We start from the raw sequence: 10,856 nt of genomic DNA on the forward strand, positions 1-10,856 counted from the left end.
CATTTCAGTGCAATGTATTCTTAAATAATGTTTTACACTTTGCATTCACATTCAATTGCAATTCTTTCTGTGGATCTAATGCATTTAAAAAAAGTCTGTACATGTTGCTTTGAGTAAGATAATAATTTCTGAAAGTTCCCCGCCTACAGTTACCAAACGAGCGAGTCCGTTTCGGCGCCCCCTCCTACATAGGAAGGGGGCGCATTTGAATACTACCACCCACTTCCCCACCCCCCTCCAATCAGATCAAAGAGACGATTTTGTGGACTAGCGGACGAGCGCTTGGCGGAGATGTTCGCGCTTTTAAGAAGCAGGGATATTCCAGACAAAAATAGTTGTCTAATTTGTCAGTTTGCCATGTGACTGCCTGGCAGGGAGTCTGGCGGAGATGCCGGCAAGGCGGCGGCAGTCCGTCAGCTCAGGAGTACAATCCCCTTCTCCTCCATGTCGCGGTTCAATATGGACTTCAGAGATTCAAGGCCAAAGTTCCTGTCCCCCAATTATTCTCAACCATGGCCGAGATAAGCCCAACTACGAGTCTTAACTTGTTGTGGAAGTACAAGAGACGTCAGACGTAGTCTTTATGATTCATAATATCATCATTATATAATATTATATAAATACCTATATACAGTATTCTATATTATTATTATTATTATTATATTTTATTTTATTATATCGATATATAGAGCTCCAGGAGTCAGCAAACGGTAACAATCACTTCTCCATGCTGTGTTTAACTCTGACAACTCATAGTTCAATGGGCAGCAGTTCATTTGCATTAAAGCTACAGACACCAGAAACAGCGCATTCTGAAGGGACTGCAACAGAGGGGAATAGCGGTAGGCGAGATTATTTGTCCTAAATGCTATTTCCAGCAAACAGCTTCAAAAACATGTTTTCTGGAACTCAAATACTGGGTTAACCTGTTGGGAAAACACCATAATATGTCTCCTTTAAACAACATACGTTTTCACAGCTCTTTTCTGTCAAATCATATCTCAACTCATCCACACTCAACTATCAACCTTTGCATTGGCTATCCAACCCTCAGTAGAATTTAACTGAAAGATGGTTATAGTTCTTAGCAGATGCTTTTATCAAAATTAACATGAGTCTGGTCGATGACCACATGTAAAGGTGATGTTTTTATGTTATTTGATGTCTTATCTGTTATGTGTTTGCTGTTTCTTTTTACTGCTGGCTGTGCATCAAATTGCCCCTAGGGGATTAATAAAGAGAGCCTTGAACCTTAATCTCTTGAAGACTTTAACCTATGTGTTGGTTTGATATGGTTACATATTAATTTTGCCGTTATTTTCTGCACAATGAAAAAAGCGGAACATTTCCTCTGATGATGTTATTTATACTCAACTAAAGGCTTGAACACGTAGTCGACCACAAAAACCACACTGCAGACAGTATCAGAAGGCTGTCAGCATCTGTATTCTGTGTGTCTGACACAGTGGGATAGCCGAGCCCTGACTCCACATTCACCCAGAGATGATCAAAAGAGCTTATGTTGGACGTTGGTAAGTCTATACTTAAATGTGATTCCTCACTTAAAAAAAAAAATCTTTTAGAATTAGGTTGAAAATAAACATTGATTATGACGTTTTTGGCTTCATTTGGCCTGCATATATTCTTAGTGTATCTGTCTTATTTATTTGACATAAACATTCAGTCAAACTTCAGAAACTAAAATGATCAACATTTGTGGTCACATAAAGCATTTATTCATGATACTATTCAATTTAAAGTATATCCTGTATTTCTTTGTTTAGTTTATACCATTATATTAATGACCAGTTAAATGTTGTTTTTCATGTGTGGTTATTTATTGTATTCAATATTTTGTGTGCAGTGTTTAAGCTAATGATGAGGCTATCAATAACCCTGTGCGGGCTTCGCTCAAGATATTGCATTTCCGTTTCAGTCAAACACAAGATTGCTATTAAATGTGTACTGTACTACCAAATAATATTGTATACTATACGTCGCTGACATAACTGTGACAATAGTTACGTCAAAAAATTACTAAAGTAAAGTAAAATGGGGAGATCATTGTTGATGTCCTATATTTCAGAAATACAAAGATGGATTTGAGAACATTGTGTCAAATTCAATAGAACATTTTTATGAAATCACTATTAATGTAATGTATCAAGAGTCACATTTGGGGCCCATCGACATGGATGGTTTGTAGAACCTAAATGATTTCCCCCGGCTCCTTTGAAATCCAACGTTCGCCAAACCAAAGCAGCAAGCTCAAAAGGCAGGAGGTGGAGCCAGTCCGGTTTCACCTAGGTCCATGGGTTTCACACGCTTTTAAACAAGTTTGTTGCAGCTGTTCAGACATTGGATGCTGCTTATCCCCATTCTGTACATTTGTCTGTTTGTCGCAACCGTATGTCTGTTTGTCGCAACCGGTTTATTTTAATTTTTTTTGCATATACTTGTAAATCAAAGCTACACAAATAAGTTAATTCATTATCGATTATTTCTGAAGGGGTTTAAATTCAACTAGCGGCAGTCTTCAAATAAGTTGACTGAGCTATTTTGATTTTTGATCAATTTTAACATTTGTTAAAAATCTCACCTTACTGGGATACATCTTGTCCCCATCAAACCTGTCTCACCTCACCTTATTTCTCTCTTCTGTCTCTCTATATACATCTCCATCTCTGTTTCACCCTCTCTGAAATATAGTCTTCATTTATCATTGTCTAAAATAATCAAATTCAGAAGCTATGCAGCATCTTGTTAAGTGAGCTGATTTATAAAGTATTTGTTTTTGTGTCTCCAACTAAAATATACGACCATGGATGAACTTTTGAACTCAAACCAACCCATGACCGCTTTGTCGTTCTCATTGTGGGTTTGTCAAACAGGTGCTCTACTAAACATGTCATCGTGCAAACGTCATAATTTATTCTCTTCTGTTTCTGCAGTGGAGTTGCTCCATGGACAAGAGGCTGGCCCCCTTTGCTGGCCCCCTTTGCAGTCCTCTTAATGCTGTCTTTTACATTTTATTTGTATGCTTTAAACCATCAATCCTCATGGTCTCCGTTAAGGCACTTTTCCACTCAGCACGCTAACAACACAACGACAGCTCACAGTGTAAGCATGTTGATCATCTCTCCCCAGTCGGCACTTTTCACTTTACTAAAACATAATCCTTGTGTTTCAAAGTCATGCATAGTTTTTGGTGAAGATGCCAAATCGTTTGACAATATTAAAAGAAATGCTTTCCTGTCATTCCGACTTTTGGAGTAAAAATAAATAAATAAATTGGTGTGATTAATATTTTATTATAAATTTCTCTCAGGATCCTAATCTCTACTCTGTGTCTTCCCCACAGCAGCACTGTTTCATACTGGATGAACCAGAGTATTGTCTACAGAAAAAGCCCTTCCTGGTGATCATGATCACAGTGGCTCCGCACAACCGGGTCGCACGCAATGCAATCCGTGACACCTGGGCTGGAGAAACAACAGTACTGGGCAAAAGAGTGAGCCACTTCTTTCTGCTGGGTCAATCTGAAGACCAGGACAATTACCTCCAGGATCAGGTGTGTTTATCAGGCACATTGCTCATGAAAGGTCGGCTTTATTACTAGACCCTCGTTTGTTTAACTTATCCTGTATCTAGGTGCTCATAATAATAATAATAATACATTTAATTTAGAGGCGCCTTTCAAGACACCCAAGGTCACCTTACAGAGCATATAGTCATCATTCAAAACTATGTAAAACAGACTAGGAATAAAAGGAAAACAGAGGTTAAACATGAAGAATAATAATAATTAATAACACTCAAAGACGCCTAAAGTGAAGGGGGGACCTCACTAACCACCACCAATATGTAGCACCCACTTGGTTTCACTCATGAAAGGTCGGCCTTATTACTAGACCCTTATCTTGTATCTAGGTAACGCAAATCATTTTTCCGTCCTATCTAGTGTTCCCTGCAATTCTTTTGTACAAATGATGTACAAATTGTACATCTCACTCATGTTTAATCCTTCAGGATCCATTATTTCTATATTGTACAGTACAATATAGAAATGATGGATCCTGATGATTAACCATTTGTGAGATGTGTGTCCTAGCTGCTGCGTGAGAGCGTGGAACACCGGGATCTGCTCCAGGGGGACTTCGTGGACACCTACCACAACCTCACCATTAAAACCATGCTCATGCTGCAGTGGCTTGACTCGCGGTGCCCCGGCGCGTCCTACGCCATGAAGACTGACTCAGACACCTTCATCAATGTTCGCAGCCTCATGAAGGAGCTCCACAGGACTCCCAGACACGGGTACATGACGGGAAACGTGGTGAGGAAGGCTCACGTTCATCGAGACCCAAACTCCAAGTGGTTTATGCCAGACAATGAGTACTTCGAGTCCACGTACCCACCGTATGCGCTGGGACTCTGCTACGTGTTCTCCATGGATCTCCCTGGGAAGCTGGTTGTGGCCTCCTGGCAGGTGAAAGCCGTTTGGCTGGAAGATGTTTATCTCGGCATGTGTATGAGATATCTTGGAGTTGATCTCACAGATCCACCTGCACACTCTTTATTTTTGACTTCAAAGATGTTTCTATTGCTAGAAGCTCCCTGGAATCGTATCATTGCTGCAGAACTGGAAAGTCCTCAACAGCTTTTGGATGCATGGAGAAACTATAAAATGGGTAATTAAAACCATCAATATAGTTATGCAATGAGAGCTCACTCAAATGATAAAACTGAAGATGAAGCAAAGGAAAATATGAGCGGCTTCTACCTCTAATACCCAGGAGGTTTTGTTATCTTTGGTGAGAAGTAATTTGATATAGGGGAGTGGAATTACCTTTTTTATACGTTGGAGAGAATTGGTTTGGGAAAATGTGTATTTCCTGGATTCAGCTGCTCTATTCTACTCCGCAGGCCTCAGTCAGCACAGATAATATTCAATCTGAATAATTTAGCCTTTATCGCTCTACAAGACAGATCTGCCGTTTGTGTCTGTTTCTATTTGCAATCGCCTTTGAACCCCTTTCGATAGCGCTTTGAGCTAACCCCCATATTACAGGTATACTTAGGATTAGTATGGAGTCAAGTGTCTCCCTTTAAGCAGATCACCTCCTTTTATACGTTTCCAACCGACTATCTCTGTCCCTACTGCTCTTGCCACTCTTCAAACATTTGATAAAATATCTGGATACAAATTGAACTTGAACAAAGTGAGATATTTCCTATTAAAACAGCTTCTGGGAACTATCCTCTACACAACCTACCCTATAGGACTGCAATCCATAGCTTCACGTATCTTCAGAGTTCATGTTACTCACAACTTTGAATACCTCTGCAAAGTTAACTTTGCCCCCTTGTTATCTTGAGTGGAACAGAAGACTGTGACAGCTGATCTGTGCTAATCTATCTTCAGCTGCTGGAGTCGGTTTTGATATAATAAATTATGTTCTCCCAGGGTTCTCCCTCTTGTTCCAGGGCATACCTCTACTCCTCCATCAGACCTTCTTTCCTAGATACCGTAGAGTTTGTCTGGAAAAAGAAGGTTCCTCGGTCCTGTAAAAAATACTTGCAAAGACCTAGGCCAAGGTGAGGGTTGGCTTACCAGATCTTAGGTTTATATACTGGCTTTAATGTTAGGTCTTTGATCGTCCTCTAACCTGGCTGGTCATATGGGCAGACTCCACCAAACCTGGATCAATATAAAGGGGAGCATAGGGCCAGTGTTGGATCTGCTGTTAGTCTACACAGCGTGCCTGTACACATGACTCACATGGAGGTATACTGCTATGGTAAAGAGTAGGACTCTTCATAGGTGGTGTGCAACTCTACGTGAGAGATTTTCAAAATGTGAGCACACTCACTGTTCATTCATCCTCTTCCCCCTGGACGAATAATATGTTTGTTAAAACCTCTCTTAGGATCTAGGTTCAGTTTAAGCGCTATTTGCAAATCCTGTTTTATCTCCTTCCCCAGCAGGCTGTGGTTAAGATGGTCCCGTCTCAGTATCAAGACTTTCAAGAACTTGTATATTAATATCATTTTTGTGTCCTTTCAGCACCTCTTGGGCAAATTTCTCTTCCCAGGCCACTGTTTATTATTTATTTACAGGTCCGCAGCTGGGCCCATAACACTTTCCCCATTTTTCCTAACCTACCTAAAGATTCATTGTGTTTGTTGTGGTGGTTTGGGTGATATGCTGCTGTACTGACTACCAGTGTGTATTACGGACACATTTCACGATTAAGTGGCTAGTGATGGTTGTGTGTTTATTCTTTCAAGTATATTCTATTTATTTTTCGACAATGACCGTTGCTAAGCATATGATGACCACTGTCAAGGAAAGTCGATTTTTTTGCCTCTGATTCACGTCTTTCGTATCATTCCGCAAGTAGTCCGGTAACTTATCAACCCCAGCGTATTTGGTTGCTAAGCGACGACAACGTCGTTGGCAGACTTTTTCTGCCAACGAAAATAAGCCCCTCCAGGGTGAAGCGAGACACCTCAGCTCTGCGTCGGTGTCCTGTTCACCCTGTCGGGGCTTATTTTCCCGAGAATGAACAGCGTTTTATGCATCATCCCTTACATATTATTTTTTTACTATTATTATTATATTTATATTTTATTTGATTTTTGCCCAGTTGTATTATATATATTATTATTATTATTATAGTTTTGTCGGTCATTTGTGGCAACCCGGCTCCGGGACAGCGGCCCTGGAAGCCCAGGGGACGGGTTGTTGAAGAAGTCTACCACCCATTTCCCCCAGTGTCCAGTATAAGGACATTGGAGCTGCTACCAATTAAGGAGATGCGGAGCACCTGAGGAGAGCAGGTGGAGAAGCAGGGCTGTAATAGCCTGCTTCTCCACTCATTCAGGGCTCAGTTGAGTTCTTTAGTTTGATTATGTGTTTTTGATCTTTCTGGATCTGGTTTTCGTTTAATAAACTGCTCAAACAGACAGCAGACAGATCAGTGGTTATTGGTTGCATCAAGGTCCGTCAGTTGATAATTGTCAGTCTTTATCAATTAAAGAAATAAAGCTTATTTGGATTTGATCAGGAAAATGTATGTGGAAAAAAGTGATACTATGTCTGATCTTAGAGACTTACCCTGGTTTGTAACGTAATCAAAGTTCAGGGCAAATGCAGAACATATCTCCGCACATCCCTGGAGACATCCACCATTGCCCTGCTGTTGGACTCGGTCCTGTAATGAGACTGGGCACTGCTGCCTGGCTGAGATCTAGCATTAGCAGGTTCTTCTGAAGTCATCCCTACTGTCTCCAGGCTTTAGGCTTAAATAGTGGTTACCTACTTGCTGCAATTTCAATTTTAAGTACAGCTAGAGCCGAGGTTGATTGAGTGGATGAGATGAAGTCATCCACAACCCTGAAGAAAATGCCAGAGTCTGACAGAATAATTAAGAGAGGCTGGACCTTTGGTTCTGGTTGTTGCAATGTAGAATCACAAGGATTTCCAGGAAGCGGTTACTGGTTGAGCTGCTGAGTGCAGTGCAGTTCTGAGCCGGAGAAAAGGATATGGTCTTCATTCCAAGAGATGATCATGATCACCCCCTCTGCAGTGTTGTTCTCAACAGGGGAAGTATAGCTCCCCAGTGGCATGAAAGGAGAAGATGTAAAAAATACATACTTCAATCAAAGGGTGACGTTTAGAGTTAAAGAAGGGTATTTGTTTTACAATTCTCTAACCAGAGTCTAACAATCAGTTTTAAAGGTGCAATTCACCACATTGGCACAGAGCGTTTTGCATGGGTACTGCAGTCCATATTCACTAACCCTAACCCTAACCCTAACCCTAACCACTATATCGGAGAGAGATGTCTCCACCCCGCTCCCTCCTTCCCAGACAAGAAGCTGACGCGGATTGTCGGGTGGACGACATTGGACAAACACGAGCATGATGTGTTTGCAAGAAGTTGCAAACAATGTGTTTTATCTGGTGCACCCATACAACATGGCCAGGTAAACATCATCCAGCCAAAAGAGGCTTTCACCTGCCTGGAAGCCAAAAACCAGCATCCCAGGGAGATCCACGTGTTTTAGTGGGGTTCTGGTCATGGAGCTTCTTCATAAGAGGAAGAGGCTTTATAGGTCGGTAGAAGCCAGTGGAACAGACTAGTGACACCTGGCTGGTGTTTACCCTGACGGGCCGCTGAGGGAAATACCGTTGAGAACCCCCAAAAGTGAAGTCATTTTTTTCAATCATGTGCTTTCCAGTGCAAAACCAACAGAACACAAATGTCTTATCAGAAGATAACACACACACACACACACACACACACACACACACACACACACACACACACACACACACACACGCACACGCACACGCACACGCACACACACACACAAACACACACATTTCAATCATTATGTAAAGCACTGTGAATGCCTTGAAGAGCACAATGAAAATGAATTGAATTATTTATTATTATATATAATAATTTAGGATAAATAATAATTGTGGATACAACCCTTGAAACTGCTGTCTCACCCTCTTAGTTACAAAAACATCACTTAAAATCACTTAATATTTTGATGTTTCTCATATACAACAAGGCTAACTTGATTAACTGTTAGTTAACATTAGTTAATTCAGTTATAACACTACACTAAAACAGTAACAGTTAAACAATGGTCTGGTAATCATTCACGAATGGTGTTAATGTTTACTAATGTTATTCATGTTATTGTTTACTAAGATAATGATGTTCAAGGTAACTAAGATATAAACTTATGCATTCCTAAAAAAATTACAAATAAACATAAGCAGTGTTTTGGTTATATATATACTAGTGTTTTAGGTTTCTTTCTCAGGCAATTGCTGTCTAGTTCAAATACGCCACCTTTATTACTGAGGGCATCAGGAATCCTTGAAAAACATATAAATCAATAGCGTAGTAAAATTAGGTTTTGTGCCATGCATGACATATACCATAGAACATTTGATTGGTCTCTCTCTCTCTCTCTCTCTCTCTCTCTCTCTCTCTCTCTCTCTCTCTCTCTCTCTCTCTCTCTCTCTCTCTCTCTCTCTCTCTCTCTCTCTCTCTCTCTCTCTCTCTCTCTCTCTCTCTCTCTCTCTGTCTCTGTCTCTGTCTATCCCAACTGGTCTCTGTCTCTATACCTCTCTTCATCTGCACCAGATGAACAGCCTCTCACAGTGCCCCCTCCTGTCAGTGACTTGAATGACACCCACTGCCCAAAGCTTTCTCTTGTGGCAACCAGAGAATAACGAAAGATCGAATGAGTTACAAGTAAGGCTCAGAAACCACACATTTGTATCATCCTTTTGAAATGGGTAGAGGGGAAGATAAAAACGATAGATGGACATCATTATGAATCAATAATAATTTAACGCTCAGAAAGAAATGTCAATAATAACATTCAATTAAATTAGACATGGATAATTGTAGTGCATGATAGTAGCAGTGTAATGAGGGCTTAGTGATATAAATTCAGATGATCTTACAGTAAAATCAAAACAAACAAATGTGTATCATTTTAATCCTTTAATGTATATTCAATGACTCTTACACATTTTGGAACAAACACATTATCACGATAAATCACGATTGCCGTAAAGGGATTCACTAATTTATATTGAGCTGCCAGGAAGATAAAAGATGAAATGCAACCTATGGGAGAATAGATAAAGTCTGAGAGAGATAAATGATAGAAGGGGTCTCTCCTCAGCAGACCCAAGTGAATACGTTTAATCTTTCTCAGAATGTTCTCTTGTTTAGGTAAAAAGACAGAGAGAGAGAGCAAAGTCAAAGTTTGTGTGTTGTTGAGTGTTTGTGTGTGTTGTTGAGTGTGTGTGTGTGTGTGTGTGTGTGTGTGTGTGTGTGTGTGTGTGTGTGTGTGTGTGTGTGTGTGTGTGTGTGTGTGTGTGTGTGTGTGTGTGTGGCAGCTGACCGTAGTGTGAACAAGGCCAGTGTGTAAGACCACAGAGAGACCATTCTTCACAGAGAAGCATACATACACACACACACACACACACACACACACACACACACACACACACACACACACACACACACACACACACACACACACACACACACACACACACACACACACACACACACACACAAACAAACACAGACACACACATACAGACACACACTGTGTGTGTGTGTAATGGCCAATCTTCCAGTGTCCCCCATGCTCTGTCTCTCTCTCCTCCCCTAGAAAGAACAGTGAGGGAGGGCGACAGAACGGTTGTCTCCATTGCTCCCCACCCCTCAAGGTAAAACTATGAAGGGTTCATGTTAGTACAGGCTTCATGCCTTCATGGCTGACAGAGTGTGGGAAAAAACGTCCCAAAAACGGTCACCACAGCCGCATGGTGCGTCTGTGGTCAAACCAAACCTTTTAAGGTGACTTTCTTGGTAGTGATATTCCCCACCAAGGACATCAACTCAAGGGTAGCGTTTAGAATGTGATGATGTTTGTTGCATGCTCCACCATTCATGAGGTAACCTCATTAAAAACCTTGACTAAAAACGCACTAACAAAACAATATTTTGGTAAAGGCAATAAAGACACACATTAGTGATAGCTTTAACCGATTTTTCAATGCTTTTAAGAACTATTTTGCATTAAAGTCAGGATTTTTGAAATCGTCCACAAATTGTGATTTCCTTTTTTAAGGACCTTACAATTTCTTAATTAAAATCAAATAGCTTAATCGGCCCCAACAATCCAGCAAAAAAGTTGTTGATAAGATAAAAAAACAACAATGCACAGATGTGAACCAAGTATGTGTTTTTTTAATCCAGAATAGTGTTTACGTGAATGTATCGATGAGTCTTATGAATGGAGCA

At 40.6% G+C, this 10,856-nt stretch overlaps 1 protein-coding gene across 1 annotated transcript; it reads left to right on the top strand.

Annotated features, from left to right (window-relative positions):
* The first annotated feature begins 388 nt into the window (after positions 1–388).
* On the top strand, positions 389–5,295 carry LOC132466492 (beta-1,3-galactosyltransferase 2-like). The gene is made up of 3 exons (XM_060063743.1): positions 389–394; positions 3,329–3,571; positions 4,112–5,295. Exons 1-3 carry the CDS (start codon positions 389–391, stop codon positions 4,697–4,699), a joined length of 837 nt encoding a protein of 278 aa, XP_059919726.1. The 3' UTR covers positions 4,700–5,295.
* The last annotated feature ends 5,561 nt before the right edge of the window (positions 5,296–10,856 follow it).

Source organism: Gadus macrocephalus, chromosome 10, assembly GCF_031168955.1.
Source record: "Gadus macrocephalus chromosome 10, ASM3116895v1".
Lineage (NCBI taxonomy): Eukaryota > Metazoa > Chordata > Actinopteri > Gadiformes > Gadidae > Gadus > Gadus macrocephalus.